Source organism: Mixophyes fleayi, chromosome 7 (assembly GCF_038048845.1).
Source record: "Mixophyes fleayi isolate aMixFle1 chromosome 7, aMixFle1.hap1, whole genome shotgun sequence".
NCBI classification, from domain to species: Eukaryota; Metazoa; Chordata; class Amphibia; order Anura; family Limnodynastidae; genus Mixophyes; species Mixophyes fleayi.
Genome location: NC_134408.1, coordinates 100,284,233 through 100,309,568, shown reverse-complemented (window position 1 = coordinate 100,309,568; position 25,336 = coordinate 100,284,233). Strand labels below are relative to the sequence as shown.

Below are 25,336 nucleotides of genomic sequence, written 5' to 3'. Positions count from 1 at the left end.
AGCTTGGGGAAGGCCCTTTTGTATGTCAACATTACTGTGCCCCAGTGCATAAAACAAGGACTACAAAAACATGGTTTGATGAGTTCAGTGTGGAAGAACTTGACTGACCTGCACAGAGCCCTGATCTCCACCCCATCAAACACCTTTGGGATGAACTGGAACATAAATGTTCTACAGGATGAATGGGCACAAAATCCTAAGATCTTGTGGAAAGCCTTCCAAGAAGAATGGAAGCTGTTATCGCTGCAAAAGGGGAACCAACTCCATATTAAAGTATATGTATTGGAATACAATGTCATTACAGTTCCTGTTGGAGTAATGGTCAAGCGACCGAATACTTTTATCCATATAGTGTAGTTCATATACATGTTATTCTATAATGTGTCTGTGTGCTGTACAGTGCATTGATTTTGGTACAAGGTAAAAACAATTGGGATTTTTCATAGCCGCATCTAACTTTCAATTTTCCTCTAGGTACACAATTTAAAAACTAGAGAGATTTGACGCATGTGTGTGTACAGGACTACACCCTATATTTAAAGGATATTTTTCTTTACTGTTATACTGCTATTGTTCTGCCCTTACTATAAATTTTAGTTCACCAACTGTAGAGCCGCATAGGTTGCCTAGTCCTGCCCTTTATTGTAAGCTCGGAAGGGAACAGGATATCTCCTTTCCTGCTTATTTTAAGCCTCCGTGATTCATAGTTCCATTGTATAGTGCTAAACATTTTATTAGCCCAATAAAGTATAATAGTCAAAGGGCATTCCTGTTAGGAAGACTTTATCAGCATGGTGGAACCAATCTTGGTTTTATAAAATAAAGTGTCATATACATTATGATTTTGAATAGCAGTTGAATGACATTATATTACAGTACACCCTTCTGTTTCCTTCCAATGATAACAATTTTTGTGTTAAGTGTTTTTTTCCAGCAGCCTGGCATCAATCCAACATGTTGTAAAAAGCTCTGATTTTGTTAGTGGGGATTCTTTGGTGTTTAAATAGTGCAAGCTCAGTGAATGGGGAGCATTCTTTTACTGCATAGTTTGAAAGACAGTCTTTTCATTAGCAAAAAAAGCATTCAAATTCCATCAGCCATTAAATCTCACAAAAGACTCACTGAGCATGCTAAACCACATTATTTTTTTTATTTTTTTTTGTACGAAAAATACAGATTATTACATGGAGAGACACTGTTAATAATCAAATTTGATGAAACGGGGACAAAAATAAAAAGTAGCATTTGTGGAATCCCTCGTCAGACAAACGTTTCCTCATTAGAATAATATATTCCATTCAACTAATAAAATCAATTTTAGTTGTCTTTATCTATGGAAATCTGCTGGAAGACCAACAGTTTTAAGAAGTACTGAAAACTGTTTATCGGACTGTCATTACATAGCAGTGGGAATACATTTGTTATGTTGAGCAAACAAAAACAAATGATAAGATATACACCATGAGCTTGTACAAATTAATATGCAGCAAGTTATTTCTCATTCTTATTCTAGCATTGGTAATAGCTGCTGTCCCTTTCAGGCCTAATTCATCTGTCATTTATGTTTTGTAACACTTTCATTGACGTCAAACCACAGCTTTCCCTGCCTAGGCGCTGGAATCCCCAGCATTCTCTATTTATTAGCATTAAATTATGTCCCCCTAGAGATGTTAAGAAAGTATTTCTTCTCAGCTCCTGTCATGGTATTGGAATTTTTACATAAGTAACAGTGAATGTTCCAAGATACAATTTAATATTGTAGTAGCAAAAATCCAACCAACCAATCTTGGTGGGGTTTAATATTAGTAACACATTTTGTCATACCTTAAGGTGATGATTATTACAAATTGCTGTTCCTTCATGTTGTCAATAATCAGAATATGGTTTCTTTCTGGTGTTCCCCACATGTACATTGCATTTTATATGTGTAAAGTTTTTTCAGGCTAAGGGAGGTTTGAAACTGCAGCTTTTTCAATTTCTTGCATTAGAAAGTGTGCCCGTAGGAACTTAAGAGTAAATCCTCTCTGTACTAACAAGCCTAGAGCCCAGTGGAGTATTAATCCGGCTCTGCTCTCAATCAGTACTTAGGGAGATCTCTTGCACTAGTAATACTAGCAGGAACAAATATTCATTAATAGCATTTATCATTGTTTATTTATATAACACCAATCATATTATGCACTGCTGTACATAGAATATGTAATCATTCACATCAATCCCTACCCCATTGTAGCTTACATTCTAAAATCTTAACACACATACACACATACTCACCAGAGTCCATTTAGTCAGAAGCCAGTTAACCAACCAGCAGATTTTTGGACTGTGGGAGAAAACCGGACCACAAGGAGTAAACCCATTCAAACATGGGCAGCACATACAAACTCCACACAATTTATGTTTTAATTTATAGCACATTTCACATTCTATGCAATATAAGTCTGTACTTATAAATGTGTGTGTATATATATACAGGGCCGTACTGGGACTAAAAATCAGACCTGGCATTTAAAGTACACAGGCCCACCTCAGTTCAGCTCAGCTGCGAAAAGGGTGTGCGCCTTTAAATGAGCACTTAAAACTCACCTGTTCCTCAAGGCCTACCAGCCATCCACCTAACCATCTCCATGCTTGATCTCCTCACCTTTCTCTTCCCCCGTCCCTTTGATCGCTCCTCTTTCGACTGATCCCCTCCACTGTGGCTACTTACAAATCTATGCTAATTAAAATACTGACTCCCCTTGTGCCTGCTGTCGGTTTGCCCACTCTTTAGAATATAAGCTCTTCGAGCAGGGCCCTCTTCCCTCCTGTCTCTATATCTATTCTGCTCCAACTTCACTGTACTAGCAATGCTTGGAGCAACTGGAGTCTTAGTTTTACTCGTCTTTGTTTTGTACTGTTTTACCCTGTATGGTCTATTGTTTGCAAGATTGCCGCAGTGCCGTACAGAATACAATGTCATAAATAAAGGATAATAATAACACTAATAAATAAGATGTTATCGCGGGGGGTTTTTTAATTATTTTTTTTCTATCTGTTAATCATATTTTATTTATTAAATTAACCATTCACTTCGGTTACAATAGAATTTCTTTTGCTGTCAATATACACAGAACAGAGATCATCATGGCCAGTGAAAGCAACACTGATTTCTCCTTCACTTTAAAGAGACTTTATCACTATATTTGAATGCTCGAGGATCCAACTTGTTTTGGGGTTTCATTGTACAATAGTGGGGAACCAGAAGAGTGTTTTTTCCTTTGCTCAGAATGTTTTACAAACTATATGACATTTGTCTAAACCAGGGATTCTCAACCCTTTTCTATCATTTACTCCTCATAGTAATCACAGTTTACCCACTACCCCGCATTGTATCAAATTTACCCCAAGTACCCCCTAAAGTGTGTTAATGTATTCCAAATACCCATTAATAAGACTAAGTATTTGCTTAATGTTTGTTTATGTCTACAAATACTCCGGCTAATTTGATTTCAGTATTTTAGTAATGACATGTATTAAAATGATATTTTTAGTTTGATTTAACGGGTGGCTATATACCTTGAATCTGTCTGATACAAGAACATGCACCACCGCCTAATATAGTTTATCTAGTCTCATAAAGACCATACTTCAATGTGTCTGAACCAAACCTTTAGGAACATGTAAATAATACATATCCGTGCCAGTTAATAGAGCTTGGGACACGCAGGTCTACGGATGGCGATATTGGCAGCGTTATGGATTACAGGCTGCTTCCAGATGATCTGTTTACAGCCCGGGTGAGGAGAAACTCTGTCTTCTAGTAAAGTGGCTATAAATTGTGAATGGTCACTCAAAAGAGCCTTCTTACCTCCAGCCGCATTGTGTCAGTGCTTCCTCCGACTCTCTTCCCCTATGCAGTAATCACATGGGATGACACCTGTCATGTGGTGCCTTCCCATGTGATTACTCGCATAGGCGGCTGTCAGTGACTCTCCGCCTGCCGAGCAGCGCGCAGAGTGCTGCTGCTCGGCGTGCATGCGGACCGGCCCATCTGGCCATCGGCCCTTCTGGCATTTGCCAGAAGTGCCAGATGGCCAGTCCGGCCTTGTATGTATATATATATATATATACACAAAATAGATACAAATGGCGCTAAGACAATACACCAGTAAAAAATATATTAATAAAGTCCAATATCTTAAACTGGTTCCTTCATATGTCACACTTCCCCTGTGCGGGCGGCTGCCAATCCTCTGAACCAAGCGGTGTAGCGGGAAAAAATCTAGAAAAGATGAAAGAGGAGGCGCACAATAGTGTAGTACAGTATAATAATGGAGCCACACAAGAATGCAGGAAAGGAACCTAATCACCAGAGCAATGTGAGCCAAAACTTTCCACCATGTGAATATCCACAATACCCAGGGTGGATAAAAATAACATCTATGGTGAAAAATCACACAGAGCCACGTAGCATTCAGGATAATCCCATTAAGCAAAGTGCAAAAAATAGGAACAAACAAGTCACACTAGTGCAGATGTATGCGTACCAGAAACCACAAGTTTTACGGCTTATCTGAAGGGATATCTTGTAGACTGTAATGATGTATTCAATCTTCAGCCATCATGGGTTAACCGGATGGTTACCTCAATCAATAGACAAAATGACACAGATGTAGTATCCAAAAAATTCACATTTATTAAAAAAGTAGTAACTTACACATCCAGAAGCAGATGACAAGCCTATCTGATCAGCTATGGTAATAAAACAGCAAATTCTCAACGCGTTTCGTCTGTAAACAGACTTCATCAGGAGCAAACACAGATATCATTTTCTGTGTCATCTGCTTCTGGATGTGTAAGTTACTACTTTTTTAATAAATGTGAATATTTTGGATCTGTGTCATTCTGTCTATTGATTGAGGTAACCAACCGGTTAACCCATGATGGCTGAAGATTGAATACATCATTACAGTCTACAAGATATCCCTTCAGATAAGCCGCAAAACTTCTGGTTTCTGGTACGCATACATCTGCACTAGTGTGATTTTTCACCATATATGTTATTTTTATCCACCCTGGGTATTGTGGATATCCACATGGTGGAAAGTTTTGGCTCACATTGCTCTGGTGATTAGGTTCCTTTCCTGGATTCTTGTGTGGCTCCATTATTATACTGTACTACACTATTGTGCGCCTCCTCTTTCATCTTTTCTAGTATATATATATATATATATATATATATATATATCATACTTACCCACTTTTGAAGGCAGCTGTCCGGAGGGGGTCCGTCGAAGGGGCGTGGCCACGTGTGGTGTGCCGTTAGGCTCCGCCCCTGTCAATATTATGCAATTTCGGCCAATCAAAGCAGGGGGCGCGGCCACAATGCAGCGTTTAGCCCAACCCCCACCCATCTTCAACAACGGAGACAGCTGGATCCGGGATTTTTACCTGCTCTCCCGGGAGTCCAGGAGAACTCACAAAATTTCGGGAGTCTCCCGGACATTCCGGGAGAGTAGGCAACTATGATATATATATATTTGTTTTGCATAATATTGTAATTATTGTAGGTTATTAACTTTTCTGAACTGAACTGCTTGCTTTTTAAACCACTGTTTTGTGCATTGTGCCGTGCTGAAAGCACCACTTGCCTCCGTATTCTGTAGAATAGCAGTGTTTGCACCCCACATTTGGCTTCTTATGTTTCACTTTCCCAGCATTGCATGTAGCCTGTTCTTTTGAAGTAGTGCAGAGACTCATATATTCACATCACTTTTTTCTGAATTCAAGCAGTAGGGCCTGTTTTACACAAGGATATTCTACAGTCTTTCCACAGAATTGCAGTAATGTACAGAGTAGAATACAAGGTGTCATGGAATGGTTAGATTTGAAACATGAATATAAGAGGTCACAGTTAGTCCAAATTCTTACTAGAGACATAGACAAAATGGAGAATCGGTTATGATTAACTGTGTGTTGTAACAATTGTTGAAGAGTCAGAAGTAGGTAAGAGGATACAGTTTATTTATATTCAAACACACAAGTGAGGAAAAAGAGTGAAGTACAGCAAATACAATGGCGAACAGAGTATAGTCCAGGATATAGTCTGAGCAGCAATATCACAGGAGCAGTGCAATAACTTCAGCAATGCAGGTATAATCATAGGTATCAGGATAACCAAAAATACAAATTAGCACAATAAGGATATGGCAGGACATGCATAAGATTCACAGTCTTTGAAGAGCAGGTAATAATCATTAAACAGCGGGCAAGATGACAGCAGAAGCTGTACATAATGCTGGAAGTTTGCAGACATTGGTTTAAATGATGAGAAGGTTGCTGGAGGAAAAACAAAATGCTGGAAGCTGCAGACAAATGATGAGCTTGTGATAAAATGAACGACCAGGAACACAAGGGAAGCAGAATAAAGGATTGCAGATTGTCCTAAACACAGACTGGAATAGATGATGGATGGAACAAACAGCAGAACATTGTTTTTAGGTAAACCGTTAATGACCAACACAGCACAGAGTGAGAGGCAGGAATATAAAGCCAGAGAAGCAGGTGCAGGTAATTAGAGCAAGGGAACGAGAACTGCTACAGATAAAGTTCCAAAGTGCACAACAGCAGCACCTCTGGTAGAACAGAAGTACAATAAGAGCTACACAAATTAATCAATAGAGTCCCAATATAGCACCCCCCTTTAAGGAGTTGATTACAGACACCCCAAAAAATCTCTTGGTTCAGACTTTTTTCTTCTTTCTTTTTTTTATTTTTTGATGGCCATTCTATGCAAAAGAAATAGTGTTGTTTGATGAAACCAAACAAACTTTGAGACCCAACTGTTCTGGCTTCATAATCTGAGGTGGACATAGAATTAGCAGTTGCATCAAGATATCAAAGGACTGATGATTAACGGATCCTCCTAATTACTGCATTAGTGTGAGGTCTCTGGACTCGATGATGGAATATGCCCCCTTTAGAGCCTACCCTCTAAAAGTATGAAGGCTGTTAAGTCCTGTTGAGTGGTATCAGAAAAAACTTTGGCAGCAAGTCAGCAACTCAACGTTCGGGCATTCTGGCAGCGAGCCAGCAACTGGTCTCTCTGGCTGCAAGTCAGCGTTTGGTCTCTCTGGCTGCAAGTCAGCAATTGGGCACTCTGGCAGCAAGTCAGCGTTTGGTCTCTCTGGCTGCAAGTCAGCGTTTGGTCTCTCTGACTGCAAGTCAGCGTTTGGTCTCTCTGACTGCAAGTCAGCAATTGGGCACTCTGGCAGCAAGTCAGCGTTTGGTCTCTCTGGTTGCAAGTCAGCAACTGGGCACTCTGGCAGCAAGTCAGCGATTGGTCTCTCTGGCTGCAAGTCAGCAATTGGGCACTCTGGCAGCAAGTCAGCGATTGGTCTCTCTGGCTGCAAGTCAGCAATTGGGCACTCTGGCAGCAAGTCAGTGTCTTGACCCTTGTGTCTCAGGATTGGAAGCAGTCTTCTCAGGCAGTGCTCTGCCTGTAGATCGTGCAGTCATCTCAGGCATTGTTTATTGAGAAGTCATCTCAGGCACTGTTGAAGGGCAGTCACCATTGGGAATTCGGACAGGACAGTTACCATTAAGAGCTCGGACTGGGCAGTCACCATTAGGAGCTCGGACTGGGCAGTCACCACTGGGAGCTCAGGAAAAGAGGCAATGACTGTACCCTCAGCACGGGAAGCAACAACTGTACCCTCAGCACAAGAGGCAACGACTGTACTCAACACAGAACGTAGAGGTTAGAACTTCGGATTGCAGAATAGAAGCAGGACCCCCTCTGGTGCAGTTTGGAGGGATGGCGCCTCCTCCGGAGCAGGATGGAGGGATGCCACCACCTCTGGAGGAGGATGAAGGGATGACACACCCTCTGGAGCAGGGATGGAGTGACAGCCCCCCACTGGAGCAGGATGAGGGATGATATGCCCTCTGGAGCAGGATGGAGGGATGGCACTCCCTCTGATTAGATTAATAGAATATATATTTTATTGATAGATCTTTCTTAGAGAATACAAGGTCTCATAATATAGGGATACATAGAGCAAATACTGTGAATATGTACACTATTTTGTGCCAAGTAAAAATAAATGTGCAGGGGGTTGCTGTCAGACTTATAAGAAAGAGAAAGGATCTGCTAGTGGAGTTAATGTAATAGTGTGACAATCTAATGTTACTACTCACTGACAGCGAGTGTGGTGGAGAGATAGATCTGCAAACTCTGTGTGGATAATGATAAACAAAAATGTTCCTTCTGAGTCATCACTACATAAGTGGTAGAATCAACAATACAATAACAATTTAAATTCACTATGATTACAAGGGAGTATATTATGAAATGTTGACATAGTAAGTTGAAAGAAATTACCCTTTCCCTTTGAATGCAACCTAAATCAATTCAACTTGAGACCATTATAATCATGACTGATCCAGCATAATTTTTAATTTCTAACACTTTTTCTAGAATTTTTCAACTAGCTTGTCTTCTTTCCTATTGTGAATGAATTCCCTCTGATAGTCTGACAGCTAGCTCTAACAATATTGCAGCTCTTCCCGCTAGATTGGCAGCTTTGGTCACTAGACTGGTAGTTCATTCAGCTATTATCGGATCTGCGCAGGTGCAAGTCTATTGCACTTCAGGACCTCCTTCCTCTTTTCATTGGCTAAGCATTATTGGAGCACTATTTAAACCTCCTGAATTCACCTGTCTGATGCCTGTTCTTCAAGCTCACTTCCTGCAGCCTGTGGTTCTAGTTCCTGTTCTCCTTGTGGTTTGCGTGTATTCCAGCCTGCTCTCAGTTCGTGGCCTGTGTTGAACTATCGCTGCTCCAGTACCTCTGTTATTATCTCCTGTGTACTTCCTCGTGACAGCTCCGGTTCTCTCATCGCTACCACTCAGAGCCGCTACTACACCTGTGACTCATCAGCTGTTACCACGGGTTACCTCCACTATTCCAGCCTGCTCTCAGCCTGTGGCCGTATTGAACTACTGCTGTTCCAGTACCTCTACTACCATTTCCAGAGTACTTCCTTGTGACAGCCTCTGTTCTCTCACTACTGCCTCTCTGAGCCGCTACTACATCTGTGACTCATCAGCTGTTATCCCGAGTTACCTCCGCTACTTCAGAGTGCTCTCAGCTCATGCCCAGTGTTAAACTACCTCTGTTCCAGTACTTCTACTATCTACTAATGAGTATACCATTGCGACAGCTCCTGTTCTCTCATTGTTACTCTGCAGAGCACCTATTCCTGTAATGACTCATCGGCTGCTGACCTTCAGCATATATTGTTGTTGTTCCTGTATCTATACCACTTACCTGTGGGTTCCATCGTTTCTTCCTGCTTCACCTGGCTCCTCCACATTGTTCTGCTGTTCACTCACTCGCGGGACCGCGACCTGCAGGTTTGGTGCCGCGAAGACCATACTTCCTTGCGGGGGTTGCTGGTGAAAACCACCTACCTGTTAGACTCCGCGCCAGTGGGTGGGCCTAGCCATGTTCAGCAGAGCCTAGGGATCTATTTCCAGTAAGCCAACCATGACAGCTTGCTTTGTAAAATTTGTAGCTCTGCCCCATGGGTTGTGTAGCCCTGATCCTCTACAGTTTCTAAGTTTTGTGTACTCTCTCTGCTCAACGGCTTGTTTTACAGCACATAGCAAACAGTACTCACTCTCATTGTGTGTTTCCTCCGCTTTATCAATTCAGCAGCTGTATTGGCACTGATTTCTGCATATCTGGAGCCCCTCAGGACATGGTTTCAGAACCTGCAATGGCAGAGCCTGCCTACTCCTCTTCATGTGCTACATGAAAAAAACAGTCAGTATTTAACTTATGTGCAAAACAGAAAACTAGTTTGCACCCCTTGCATTGTAACATGGTTTTGTCCAGGAGACTGAAATAAGATACCTCTTCATTTAAGATCATTAATGAATCAGGCCCTTTGTCTTTAAACATGCACTGACTGGCAACATGTCAGGACTCTCCACAGCGGAAACAGGACTGTCTCTGATTCCAGGGGAATGAATGTCTAGTAGATTCTAGCACCTTTTGTTGCAATCCTGATCCCTGGTTCCAGTCTCCATTGAAGTAGCTATAGACAATGCCCGCTCTATGGTCACTTCATTCTCAGCAAGCAATTTCTTTTGTGTATTTTTACTTGTCATACCACAAAATAAACAATCTCTTAAAACATCTGATAACCCTGCTCCAAATTGACAGTGTACAGATAACTTTCAGCAATGTATTGTGTCACACTTTTAACTTGGTTTCTTCTGTGAAACCACTCTCTCAGCAATCAGTAATGACAAGTGCAGCCATAAGCGAAACATCCCTAAACTCAGATGATAGGGACAACAAATGGTACCTGCAGCTTAAGGGTTAACTCCTCTCCAGTTTCTAGCCAATGGGATGGGGGTGGGCGTTGACTCCCTGGAGAGAATATACGCCGGGTCAAGACATGTGCATGCCTTCTTGGCCTGCTCTGTACGGGCAGGATATTGTGAGCCCAGAGGGGGGCATGCAAGCTAACGCCAGATTTAGCACCGCCCAATTCAAAAGGACTTGACCTGGGACCAGTGGTTAGTGCCGGATGGGCATACACTGTTTGGTAGTGCGGATGCATGAGTTAGCACCGATCAATCGAAAAGGACTTGTCCTGGGACCAGTGGTTAGTGCCGGACAGCCATACACTGTTTGGTAAGTTTGACATAGTTTGGGATTGCCTCACCATCCTTGCCTTGTCCACCACCGATTTAAATTAAGCAAATTATAATTGAAATCTAATAAATTGCAACTTAAATTAGTTAAATTTAACAGTTGTTTGGTGTCGTTATTCTTAGTGTTAAGTTTGGTTTGGTTAAGCGTGCTTATAGGGGTATGATGACAGAGGTTAGGAACTCTTCAGTCTGTAGTTTATGGTTTAGGATTTAAATGAATTTGTAAAATGTACACTATGTCTTTGAATGATTTGTTGGCTGGCTTTTCAGGTGCTAATAAACTTCTCAGTAAATTGTATGTTTTGGCACCCATTACACTGAGTAAAACTGTTACTTGCTTTTCTCCCTCTACATCATTAGCATCACAGTATAGTTCCACTCTTTCAATATATATGACCCAGTCCTCTATAGAACTATCAAAAGGCGCTATTGTGACAATGTATCCTGACATTTTGCCTTTATGTCCATTTTCCTCCCTTTCTTAGAGAGAGAATAATATAACTCATGTGCCCCTTTATTCAGCCTGGGTTATTCTGGCAGTTTGCATGTGCTGCTCCTGTGCACCCCACAATGTCGCTGTATCAGTCCCGCTGGCGCTCCGCTGATCACCGGAGCGATGCTGATAAAGGGTTTAATCAGTGTTAAGTCTGTGACTTAAATTCATACATGCCAACTTTCAAACACTGGGGAGAAGTCATGTGACACGGGGTAGGAACGGCCGTGGCGACGTCGATGCGTTACCATAGCCCCACCCCACTATAAATGCCGAAATGCATTGAACAGCGGGAGCGGGGCTTAATGATGTGATCAAGCCCCACTCTTACCATTCAATGTCGTGAATTTCGACAAATCTGGGAGGTTTGCCTTCTCTTTCGGGAGCCTCCAGGGAATTCCGGGAGAGTAGGCAAGTATGCTTATATCTCAATAATCGGTTTCTTACTGACCAGGACACTGGAATTATTGAACATTGCTTTAATATAGAACTGAAGAAAACACATTACACAGAAGATATAGATTCATACACCAACCATATACAGCACAAAATAAGATCCAGTGTAACCCTCCACCAAAATACACACACACGCACTAACTGGAACTACATACACCACACAAGTATTGCTTCCTTTTTAGTTAGGCTTGATTTGCCTCTACAGCAGTATTTGGGTGTTGTGTTAAATTTGTTGTGTATATAGTTTGTCAGAAGGGAGGTTCCTTATATCTTGATAGTTTCCCAGTGACTACACCCTGCACCAGTGTTCTGGGACATCATACTTCTGGTAAGTTTCATTGCTTATTTTTACATTTTCATAGTAAAAACTGGCATTTGAATCAATGACATCCTGAATAATTCTTCAAATGTCTGTTCTTTCTTTTCAAATATATGGAAAATGTTTAAATGAGTGCACCAAAGACTCTTATGTAAAAATAACACCTCAAACATACTGGTGTTAATTTTTATGTATTTATCACATATTCTTAAATATTTTGTAACACTGTTTGATGATAATGATAGTCCAAAAAATAATGTAAGTGAATGGACCTCTATTGGCTCACTTTCTGACATGTTTGCTGCGTTAATTTCAACATTGCTTTTAGCTTTCTCAGACATTACAGCTCAGTAAATTACAATGTGGTTCTATAAAAGTGATCATTAGGTGAATAGTACTCTATGCTAGAGGGGGGCTTTTTTTTTGTAAAGTAAATACAAAAAAAAACAAGGACACAAAGGGTTTCATGTCTATCCTCTACAAATAATATGTCCAGAAATAATTCTGTTCCTCAATATATTTTTATATCATATGCATAAAAATATTTTGAAAAGTTTGCAAGCTTCACCATTACTGATCATTAGGTGCCTAGTACACCCTTTTACCACATAAAAAAAAGTCTACTTCAGAGTTCAGTCGGAATTATTGTCTAACATAGTGTAGAGGGATTAAAATAAATATATATATATGTGGCCACATCTGCAAACATTGACTTTGTGTGTGCAGCCAAATGCACTGAATTTCCGAATTTAGTTCCCATATTAAGTTGAGCTGAAGGCTTCATACACACAGGCAATATTTTAAAGTGTATTTAATGCACTATGACGCTGACAGTCTTAATAATTTAAGTCTAATGAACATGTATACATACACTTTCTGACAAGCACTGGTTTTGCTTTGCGTCAATTTCACCATTGCCTGCAGCCATAGTGAGTAACTCCTGGGAGATCAGTGCAAACTACCACATCATACCTACTTCTCTGGTGATGTGGGTGGGAGCCAGGCTTAATTATGCAATCCACAGTGAATCCTGTCATCCTCGCACTATCACCACTGTATCATATACTTGCCAACTCTCCCGGAATGTCCGGGAGACTCCCGAAATTCGGATCGGTCTCACGGACTCCCGGGAGAGGTGGCAAATCTCCCGCATCCTGCTACTGCCACCACTAAATGATGCAATTTGCGGTGAATCGCGTCACTTTGGCCCCTGCCCCCCACAACAAAAATGCATTTTTTACACAGGGGGCGGGGCCAAAATGATGCGTTTGGCCACGCCCCACCCCCTCCCGCCCTCCAGTCACACCTCTCTCCCGGAAAGAGCTTCGCGAAAGTAGGTAAGTATGCTGCATTATGCCACGAATCGTGGGTTTAAGCAGCAGGGGTAGTGCTTAATTATGCAATTCACAGTGAACCCTGTCATCCTCACACCGTCACCGCTGTATTATGCCACGAATTGTGGGTTTAAGCAGCTTGGGTGGGGCTTAATTATGCAATTTGCAGTGATTCTTGTCATCCTCGCACCGTCACCACTGTATTATGCCACAAATCGTGGGCTTAAACAGTAGAGGTGGGACTGAATTATCCAAATTTTTATTCTCAAAATTACATAAGTATGCATGCAGCATTTGTGTCAGATGTACATAATAAATATGATGGAGTTCTATGAGCATGCTTATTTATTAAACATGACACAGTTAACCTGTGTTTGACCACACATAATGCTGCTGGGAAGCTTTGAGATCCTTTCTCTAGCACATTATAAACATGCATTAAACACAATGTAAACATGCTTTGAATGTGGGGACAAAGTGAAGGTTTTATCTATCTTGTTTAATTAGCATTTTTTTCTAAATGCCCTTGTGTACAAAGCTGAACAGCACAAGAAAAAAGCAATGCAGATTTTCCTAAGGCTGATTAAACAAGGCATTGCATTAAAGTGACAGCGCATGACAGATGCGATCGCATTTCACAGGCATGGGCTAATAAGCGCTTGCACTTACGGTCAGGTGGGTCAAAGGAAGACACTCCATTGAATATAATGTGGTCACGAAGGCAAATAAAGTAAACAGCATAGAGAAAAAGGTGATGCAGTGCAAACGCTCTCAAACACAAGTGCAAATGTTAGATGGTATTGTCATTGGAACCAATGGGTTCCATTCCCAAAACCATATACATTATTTTACTAGCATTAAAAAAAAAAGCGAGTAAAAGTATGTATTTTGACGCCAGTGGAGATGAGACCTAAATGTACTGTTGTGAAATGTGTTTTGGCAGAGCTTCTGCTCTGTTACGTAATCAGTCAGTTATGTGCATTTCAGGTTTATTTTCTAAACAAAAAAGTTGAAGAAGCAAACCTGAATGAAATCTATGTTCATACTTTCTTTTGTGTTGGAACAGAAACCTACTATGGGCCTTATTCAGTCTTGGACATACCGTATGTCCGTACTGTGTCTGCGCATAAAAAAATTGTCCGCATCTAGGTTTTGCATATCGGAGACTTACATCCCCTTATACCTGGATAAGTGGAAACGGGTGGGCCGGGACGAGAGTCCGAAAGCTGAGCACAGTACGAGTGTGCTTATGTAAGTGCAATATAATTAACCTTTTAAGAGCTGTATCTCTTGCGGGTTCTGAAGGGATGGTGCAAAGACATGCAATGATGATGATTATGATGATGAACATCAGCAGCACTAGCTAGCTGCTTTTGATTGGCTGGATGTTGACCTCTCTAGCTGATAGTACTTAATAAATTATCATCACAGCTTTAATATATATGGTGTGGCTGTCTATTTACATTACTTATTTGTCATTTCCGTTTGACCAGTTTCAGGAAAGAAGAAATTCATTCAATTTTTACAGGTCTAAACAATGGATGTGGAGGTATTTGTGTTTAGTTTAATTTAATTTCATATGAAAATTTGTGACTTTCACATTGATTAACAGTCCAGACCCTATTCTCTCTTGTGTATAAGAAACGTCACACATTATTATATTGTGTACAAATAGGGTAATATAACATTTACTACTAAAATTGTCAAGCCTCATCTCTATGCTATTGTTAAGTGTAAGTACTCTAACTTCTACTCCGAATGCAAATATTACTGTTTTTGAGTTGGATTCACGGTGGAAGTATGTTTTTTTTCTGAGTACGTTCAGAGCGCAAATGTGTCCAACTTGATATGACATAATGTGCTGATTACATTAAGTAGCTTATGTAGTATAGAGTAAATATATGCATGAATTGTAACTGATAGCAACTAATATTGCTATAGGCACCCAAGTCTAGCTGGGCCACATCTCCAGTGAGTGTGCTACATTTATTGTTCTCTACTCTGGCTTGTCTGCAGCCGATCCACCTCTCCAGGTGTAAAGGGTCATAAGTACAAGTTACTTAAAAAAAAATAATTCAGCCATATTGTGCAGCGTATGAACAGCAAAGCAGATTTTGGCTGCCCGCAGTTGGGCTCATGTTCAACTCTATATCAGGGTTGTGTGGCCAATCCATTCAATGCCATCTACTATCACTGGTGTCCCACATTGGGTCACCAGCCTATTTAAATAAAAATATTGGATTCAGATGCACAATTTGTACGATGTTTAGGTCTGAATGTGCTTAGTATTGGCCATGGTTTTATTGGGGGGTCTATAGTTCTCTTACATATTCAGTCTAAGGATGCATGCATATACTAATAAAGTCCATTACACAGCCCCAATAGCCAGCAAATTACATAGCACATAATAATTCACCTACCCAGAACTAATTTAGAACCAAATTGGGTCATGGGAAGGTTACTAGTTGGTGGGGTCCCCATATCCTATTATACTAATAGAACCCTACACATGACTGTACACATGATTGCAGGACCCATTATAAGTCAGATTCACATTCCTTGCTCAGTATTCTTTCATGGATGTCAACTATTTCCTTACAAAGGTGGTTATCTAATGTAATTGTTAAAAAACCTAAACTATGGCAGACAGAGGAATTTAGTGCTCAAGGACACTCACTATAACAATGAGTTTTTTGAGAACATCTTTCGCATCCCAGTATCTGTTTCTTGTGACCTTGAACAAGTGATTTTGTTTCCTTGTGTCCTACTTACTAAAAACAGCATTCTAAGTTTGAGAGGCTGGGAAATTGTGCCTGAATAATCGTGTGAAGAACACTGTAAATTGTATATAAAAAAAATGCAAGTATGTGTTGTGGTATTAATGTTTGGTCAGTGGTTTCAATACTCCTCTCTCAAGTAGATAGAGCTTTAGCCTTTCAATAATATTCATTTTTGCAAAACCACATATTTCAAAAGTATTGTTTTCACTTTCTGTTAACATTCAAGAAGTATAAAAAAAAACCTGGACTGGTCCATGTTCCACAACAAAATATTTTTAATGACTTTCTTTAAAAATCTCCACATACATGGAAACCTCGCAAGGCACAGTGGCTTACTGGTTAGCAGTTCTGTCTCTCAGCACTGGGGTCATGAGTTTGATTCCTGACCATGACCTTATCTGTGTGGAGTTTGTATGTTCTCCCCGTGTTTGCGTGGGTTTCTTCCAGGTGCTCCGGTTTCCTCCCACACTCCAAAAACATACTAGTAGGTTAATTGGCTGCTAGTAAATTGACCCTAGTCTGTGTGGGGCAGGCACTGATGTAATTAAATATATTCTCTGTACAGCGTTGCGGAATTAAAGGTGCTATATAAATTGATGATGAAGGCATTGTAACGAGCCACCTCAATACTCACGATGGCTCACTCTGTTCTTCTTCCATCCCGGCTGGTTGCTAGGCAGCCAGGACATCACTTCCTGTAGCAAACATCGCTCGCACATTCTCTGCTGTCCTAGCTAGTTATTAGCTTGTGGGGAGCTTGCTCATAGGGAGTCTTCTGTTTTTCTTTGCTTAAAATATCGTGTAGGACTTAACCTCCCTGTCAGCTATGCCCAACCTGCTGAGAAACCTTTGTCTGTTGATTATATGTTGCCTAATCTTTGCTTGTTCCTGAATAATCTCTGTATGCTGCCAGCCTTAGAGCCTTGGCTTGTTTCTGGACCTCCTAATGATTAACATATTAATTGTACATCTAGCATTGTTTTTGTTGCTGATGGTGATGAGAGTAAAATTGATGTACTTGTTAGTCGTTCCAGGAATGAACCTAATGACAATTGTAAAGTGCAACCTGTAAGTACCTAGCAGGACGCTTTCTAATGCACTCTCACTAAATGAATGCCTAACAAAATTGATAGTCCGTAGAAATTGATCCTCTCAGTGTTCTTTTTTTGTTGTTGTTTTTTAATCAGCATCATTTTGGGAATTGATGGCTAGAGCAGGACCAAAAAGAAAAATACCTAGTCTTTTATATTTCAAACTAAGGTTTATATGCCGACGTAAACCCCCCAACATTTTAACTTTTACGTACCCTATCTAGCGTCCTGTGTTGTGCTAACTACTGCTTTGGCTTTGGGATGAATCAAAGTTGGAATTGGTTAATCAAAGCAAATCATGAGTTATATGCAGAGTTAAACATTTCTTTGCTGCTAATGGTGCATTTTGAGTCTGATATTTGGACACATTGTGGCAAACAGAATTTTCTGGGGCTTCATGCAACTCTAACAGTTGCCAATGAAGAGATTTATCCATAAAAATCCATACATCCAGCCCAAAGCATGATGAATACCAGAATACGAAAGACCAACACACTGTAGGATTGTATGTAAGTCCAATAATATACCCTATATCTAATATCAGTCTTTTGCTTGATTCTCTGTTTTTGTTTTTACACAAAGCTATATGAAGGGGTTTTGGCAGTTGAGATATCAGCATTTTTTAGTAATTAAACCCCATCATAAAAAAGTAATGATGGTGTCAGCCCACAAGATTTAATATGTGGGGTGCTTATATAAACTCAATTTGCCTTACAGTTGCAACAAAGTTCCCAAAACAAACATAGCGCTCATCTTAATAAAATAAAATATCCAACAGATGGAAAGTTATTGGAAGAGTTCTATTAGATATACTGCAATGTTTCAAGCTATAGACTACTCTTTTTCAAGGATAAGATAGCTAGCAAATTGCTATTTTAAACACCTTCATCTAAAGGACAATCGGCAAAATACATGTTCATCTCAAACAATTGTGACACGGATCCTTCTGGTTATGCACACACAGACAACTTCTTGTTGTATACACAGTACTTTTATTGTTCCAACACTATCAGGGTGACACCAGGCAACCTAACACTGACTAGACATACTTTTCCTGTCTGATCACCAGCCATTGTTTAGCATCAGTCTCAATGCATAGTAGAACAATACAATTTTTTTAAATATATTTCCGACTCCTCCCACAGCCTTAGTTTGATGGACATGTGACACTCCCTTTTTGACTTTAAAAGGGAGTTCTCTGCAGATATTCTGTAATTGTTCACTGCAGACAAACCCTGTCATTTTCAAAGCATGTAAATGAAATCACACTTTATTCTTTTACTTTGTCAGACATGTTTACCACCTGTACACCTTAACCTAGGTGCACTGCTATACATGTGTGTAACCAGGTCTGCAGCCTTTACCTGTAGACTGTCAGCTGAATAGCTGATTCTTCTATTAGAGGCCTGTGGAAAACCACTCCTTTTTTCACATAATCAATAAAGATCCTGTCAAAAAAGTGTAAAACAGATACTATACAGGAAAAATTGTAATGTTGACTTCAGGAATACTGGCTTCTGTCCAATGGAAATGTGAGCTGTATGCAAGAAAATAGTGATAGGGTGCAAGAAAATGTGATATAGCTGTGTAAGACTGGGATAAAGGTAAAAGAGAAAAAATGGATATGTTGTCTGGGTCTAAGCTGGGATGATGATTTAAACTATGTCATGTATTGCAACCAGATATATGTGAAAGTTAATTGGTTGCATGTCACTACTATCTTTCAAATTAATGGTTGTATAGAGTGAATAATATGGTAGTAAACGTTTGATAAGCTAAAAATAATAAATATAATATTTTCAGGATTAAAATACATATAACTATTAAAAGTGTATTTAAATTGGTGTTGAAAAGAGGTGATAGTTCATAGGTGATCGTCCAGACCAGTAAGGATTCCTATAGATAGCAAGGTTATTATTTGTGATATAAACTGGGTGCTACTCAGAGTATGTATTCTTGGGCAGCTGAGACTGTTCACTTTGCAACACTCTGGTATATGTACTTACCTATTTCAAATAAGCAAATGAAGAAAACTCATCACATTTTAGAATGTATTAGCAATGGCGAAACCTGCAGTCTGATGCTCAAACGTTTAGAACAAATTGCTATTTTTCTATTGAGTGTAAGATATTGGTTCCCGTTGTTCAAGCCTAAATGTATTGAACATACAGATAAGGGGCGCTAGTCCAACTAAAATGTCCGATGAAAATGCTGCTTATCTAGGCAGGGTCTGGACCTGCTAAAATGAGCAAACTAAATATACAAATAAGATAGCGCAATTCTCAAATCGGCACAATTATTTAATGTTCATATATATATATACAGAAAGAGAAAAACCAATAAAAATCTGTATCACTATAGGCATAAATATAAATATGCATATGAATAATACCAATACATACTGGATTACTAATAAGCAATGGTGTGTAATACATATATACAGTCGGTAATTCGACTAAAAAGGTGTCGTTGCAACACCTAATGCAAAAAATATCACCATATAGTGAAAGTTCAACGACACCAAGTGTATTGATAGAAAAATGCCACTGTATTCAAAAAGGACTCATTAGATAAAGCCTCACATCCATGCGTATGAAAAATGACAGCCTCCTTTTATAGTGTCTCCTCTGTTGATGTACAGAGCCTAGGCAGTGTGCAGCGCTGTAGATTTGTGAGTGAGCCTATATTACCAGCACATGTGCTGTGTTCGGCAACTTGCGCTTTCCGTTAAAGGCTCATGAGTTCAATATCAAAATTTATCAGCCCACCTACAGCGGTGATTGGCTGAAAGTATGTAGCTGGAAAATATGAATAAGTTGGTATTTCAAATCATGCGCTGTATTAAGACATTCTGATGTTCAGCAGTGAAATATATCAACCCGCCTATGATTCTAGTATGAAGATGGGGCATATGTTGTCAGCCCGTATAACAGAGACACTGACTTCCACTTGCAGCAGGAGATATATCCGTATGTGTTATAAACGTATCAGCAATAACAACATAGCTGGTTAAAAGATTCAAGTCCTATCCCGGGGTATGTCAAGTGAGAGCTGTCCAGATCTCTGGAACTTCAGTATATAGCATCCAGCATGTATGGTTTGTAGTCTGACTGACGCGTTTCTCGGCAGTCTATTGCCGTTTCATCAGAGGCAAAAAGGAGCATTTCTAAAGGAACCAAGTGATCTTAGAGTGCTAAGGTAGGGGCTTAGAATGACATAGGTGAAGTGTGGATTCATCTAGACCTGCTGAAATGGTGGAGTTGTAAAACAAGACTACTGCATTAGAAAAAAACAGAGGTGATGGTAGTTTACTGGTTCAAGTGTGGCAGGGAAATGGGAGGGGTCAAGATCACGCAGGTTGCGTAGTGTCTGCAGGGTTTTGGGAGTAGGAGGGGGAGTTGGAGGTAGGGAGAGGTGGAAGGAGAGGAGGTTGTGGTCAGAAAGCGGAAATGATGAATTAGAGAAGCCAGATATGTCACAGAGGTGAGAGAATACAAGGTCAAGGGAATGCCCATCACGGTGTGTGGAAAGAGCTGCATTGGGAGACCATGGGCAGTGGCGATGGAGAGGAGTTTAGAGGTAGAATTACAATTGGAGGTATCAACTGTGATTTTGAAGTCCCCATGGATGAGGGTAGGTAGGTTGGAGGAATGAAGGAAAAAGAAATGGGGGAGCCATTTGTCAAGGAAGTGAGAGGTGGGGCCAGCAGGGCGGTAGATGACACGGAGGTGGAAAGGGGTGTAGAGATGTATGGTGTGAGTCACAAGCTTGTTACAAATAGATCTGACATTTCAGAGTGTGCAGGTAAAGTGGAGGAATTTAAGAGGTGTGATGGGGATAAGGTTGCAGCGGTTGGAGGAGCATGTATGGAAGAGACGATGGTGGTGGGAGGTAAATTGCGAGTGGATTTTGGGAATAGTGTGGGGCCCAGGGATGAGAGAGACAGTTCTTGCACCTGAAACATAAGGTGAAATAGTGGGTAAGGGCAGCCATTGGTAGGGTGAATTGGAGTAATCAGTAGTGGTAGATGGGGGAATGAGGGAGGTAGAGGCTGTATGCAGTGAAGAGTGTTGTAGAAATCGATAGGGTAAATAGTAAAGGTATCAGGATGGAAGGAGGAAGCAAAGAGGAAATGGGACAAGGAATGATATAGGGGGATATGGGAGAAAGTACCCTGAGGTGGGCAAATGGTGATATTAGGAAGAAGATAGTACTTTTGGATACCAGGGATGATGGCAATGAGGTGAAGGAGATGGTAAGGAAATGTTGGGAGGGAAAGGATAAAAAGGTAAGTGGAAGGCATGTAGATAATATCTAGAGTAGGGGGAAGGGAAAGGAGATGACCTACCATTTATGGAAGTAACTGCAGGGTATGGCACTAAATGATAGTTAGGCAGGAAGCAAAAAGGTAGTTAATGGAAGGCAAAATTATTAGATAGGTAGGAAGCTGAAGTGAGTGGAAAGCATAATGGTATATAGGATAACTGGAGGGTAGGCATCTGACTGATGTGTGTAACTGAATAACTAATAAGCTATCTACTAAGTAAAACCAAGAAAATCAGGCCTCATAAATTACCTATATTTAACTGTGCATATAATGTGGCAGACTGAAGCAGCTTTCTCTGGCATCAGTTTTTTGGTCTGCAAATGCCTAAACCTATTAAATTAAAGGATATTTATAAAAGGGTGAAATGCTATTGATGGTAAAAACAGTTATTAGAGTGATAGGATTTTTTTTTTGTTTAAACGTTAATATATGAAAGGGTAGTGTCTGCAATTTCATGCAAAAGCTATTTAACAAGGATCAAGGCGGTACATGTATTACCACAATACTTATTCTGTTATTGCCATCATGAGTTACAGTGTTTTCTAGTGTCACCACCATTTAAATACATTAAAAACACTAGTACAATTCAAGCACACCAATCAGCCACAACAATAAAACCACTGACAAGTGAAGTGAATAACATTGATTATCTTATTACAATGGCACCTAACAAGGGGTGGGATATTTTAGGCAGCAAGCGATCACTCAGTTCTTGAATTTGATGTGTTGGAAGCCGGAAAAATGGGCAAGTGTAAGGATCTGAACGTTTTTGGCAAGGGCCAAATTGTGATGGCTAGACGACTGGATCAGAGCATCTCCAAAATGGCAGGGCTTGTGGGGTGTTCCCTGTATGCAGTGGTTAGTACCTACCAAAAATGGTCCAAGGAAGGACAAACGGTGAACCGGCGACAGAGTCATGGTTGCCCAAAGCTAATTGATGCACATGGGGAGCAAAGGCTAGTCTGTCCAATCCCACAGAGGAGCTACTGTAGCACAAATTGCTGAAAAAGTTAGTGCTGGCTATGATAGAAAGATTTCAGAACATACAGTGCATTGCAGCTTACTGTGTATGAGGCTGTGTAGCCCCACACCGTTCAGAGTGCCCAAGCTAACCTCTGTCCAAAGCACCACAATGAGGACATGATCACCAGAACTGGACCATGGAGCAATGGTGGCTTGGTCTATTGAATTATGTATTCTTTTACATCATGTGGATGGAAGGGTACGTGTGAGTCTTTTACCTCGGTAAGAGATAACACCAGGACGCACTATGTGAAGAAGGCAAGCTGACAGAGACAGTGTGATGCTCTGGGAAATGTTTTGCTGGGAAACCTTGGCTCCTTGCATTTATGTGGATTTTACTTTGACATGTAACACCTTCCTAAACATTGTTGCAGACCAAGTACACCCCTTCATGTCAACGGTATTCCCTGATGGCAGTGGCCTCTTTCAGCAGGATAATGCGCCCAGCCACACTGCAAAAATTGTTCAGGAGTGGTTTGAGTAATATGACAAAGAGTTCAAGGTCTTAGCCTCCAATTTCCCCAAATTTCAATCCAGCGTCTGTGGGATGTGCTGGAAAAACAAGTCGGAGCCATAGAGGCCCCACCTTGCAACTTACAGGACTTAAGGCATCTGCTGCTAACATCTTGGTGCCAGATACCTCAGGACAACTTGAGAGGTCTTGTGATGTCCATGCCTTGACAGGTCAGAGCTGTTTTAATGGCACAAGGGGATCTATATAATATTTTTAATGTTGTGGCTGATTGTAATTAACACTAGTGAGTATGAGGCTTATAAGACCTTAGCTCTGTAGGCTAAAAAATGAAGGTACTTATGTGACACTAGCCGTAATGTTGACTATATTTATGTTAAATATTTACTATGTTACCTGTTATTTTGATACAGTCTAATTCTATTTAAGTATATTGTATTGTCTTTTGCAACAAAATTATTGATTATTTGCATGTACAACTGTAATATCAGGAAGCGGTCATCTAGACTGTACACTTTCAGGAGCAGGACCCTCTCTACCCTGGCTCAAGTCTGCACCTCCATCGGCAATCTGTGTATGATTTGTATTTTGTATGTTTTGTAACTGTGCAACTGTATCTGTCTGGTGCTGCAGAGTTTTTTGGTGCTACACACATGATGAAAACAATATTATGTACCTATAATCTTCTTGCTGAACTATTCATTTAAAGTTTGCATAGTATTTACTGATAGTTGCTACTATACTCTGAGGCATTGTGACCCAGTATTCTGTAGTACTTTAAATTGAATCAGTGGTTTTTAGCGCATTGGGGGACTTGATCAAATGAAAGCAACAATAGTTGTGTCCCAATATAAGCATGACAATGCCGAATTGAGGGAGCTCTCCTGCCAGTCGGCACATTTGTACCGACGCTTGGGAAGTTGAGAGGTATGTCACCCTGCTCCCCATGTGGCAGCTCAAAGCTTAATGGGGAGCAGGGTGGTCAGGCCCTCAGGGGCACCTGGACATGTGAATGTTGGGAGGCATGCATACACCTAATGAATTGTGACCTATACATGTGAATTCTCAATACTTTTGTCTTAACATTTCCAATGTTCTCTACACAGCTGAAATAATCTCAAGCACAAAATGAATACAATGAAGGAACCTTCTGCTTTCGACATCTACAACTATACGTACGAGTACTACGACCTGGAGGAGACACAACATGATGCAGTACAGCCTCATGCACTCCATGTAGCATCTATTGTTATCTACTCACTGGCATTCCTTCTTGGGGTACCTGGTAATGTCATGGTTATCTGGTTCACTGGTTTCAAATGGGAGAAAACAGTCAGCACTCTTTGGTTTCTCAATCTGGCCATTGCGGATTTAATTTTTGTATTGTTTTTGCCTCTACACATCACATATGTGGCCACCGACTTCCACTGGCCTTTTGGGAAGCTACTTTGCAAAGTCAATTCTTTCATTGCTATTCTTAACATGTTTGCCAGTGTGTTCTTTCTCACTGTGATCTGCCTAGACCGATATATGTTTTTGGGTTGGCCAAACTTTGCACAAAGACATCGGACACTGAAAAAATCAGGTATAATTAGTGGGATTGTGTGGATATCTGCCACATGTATTGCTAGCCCTGCTTTGTACTTCAGAGACACAACAGAGATCACCAAATTTGTTACCATATGCTTCAACAACTTCCATGAAAATGATCATGCCATAATCCTGAAGACCCATATGGCTCTTACGTTGATAAGATTCTTTATTGGATATCTCTTCCCTTTGCTAACAATGATTATTTGTTATACAATTCTATCAATCAGGATGAAGACAAGGAACATCCAAGCCAACAGTAAATTTTTCTGGATGGTCCTAGCTATTGTGGTGGCATTTTTCCTTTGTTGGACTCCTTACCACATACTAAGCTTAGTGGAGCTGAAGGTCCATGACAACGATGCATATACTGAATGGCTTAGAATTGGAATGCCCATTTCAACTAGCCTGGCCTTTATTAACAGCTGTATTAACCCAATTCTTTATGTTCTGATAAGCAAAGTGTTCAGGACACATTTAGGGGCCTCGGTAGCAGAAATATTCAAACACACCATACGAGAAATTAGCCAGACAGGTGTTAAAAGCGAACAACTTGTGGACTCAGAGAATAATCCAACAGTCTGTGAAACAGTGTCTTGAAATTTTTTTTTTCATGGATTAATATAAATACAAACATAAGAGTGTCCACTATATTACTGCATCCATGCTTGCATTAACTGAAGATTCCAAGCTTCCAAAAGGACTGGAATAAAATTTCTGGTGACTATATGCAAGGTACC

At 40.4% G+C, this 25,336-nt stretch overlaps 1 protein-coding gene across 5 annotated transcripts in view; it reads left to right on the top strand.

Moving 5' to 3' along the window:
- The window catches only part of CMKLR2 (chemerin chemokine-like receptor 2), a 40,361-nt gene extending 15,163 nt beyond the window's left edge, over nt 1–25,198 (top strand). For 2 of the 5 annotated variants that reach the window (XM_075180206.1, XM_075180203.1), the window contains exon 2: nt 24,113–25,198. In XM_075180206.1, the coding sequence (XP_075036307.1) occupies nt 24,135–25,196 (1,062 nt within the window). In that variant the 5' untranslated portion in view covers nt 24,113–24,134 and the 3' untranslated portion in view covers nt 25,197–25,198. Of the gene's footprint in view, nt 1–11,946; nt 11,989–14,379; nt 14,565–24,112 lie in introns of all 5 variants that reach the window. The other 3 variants (XM_075180205.1, XM_075180204.1, XM_075180202.1) reach the window with 3 other exon arrangements.
- Nucleotides 25,199–25,336: the final 138 nt, after the last annotated feature.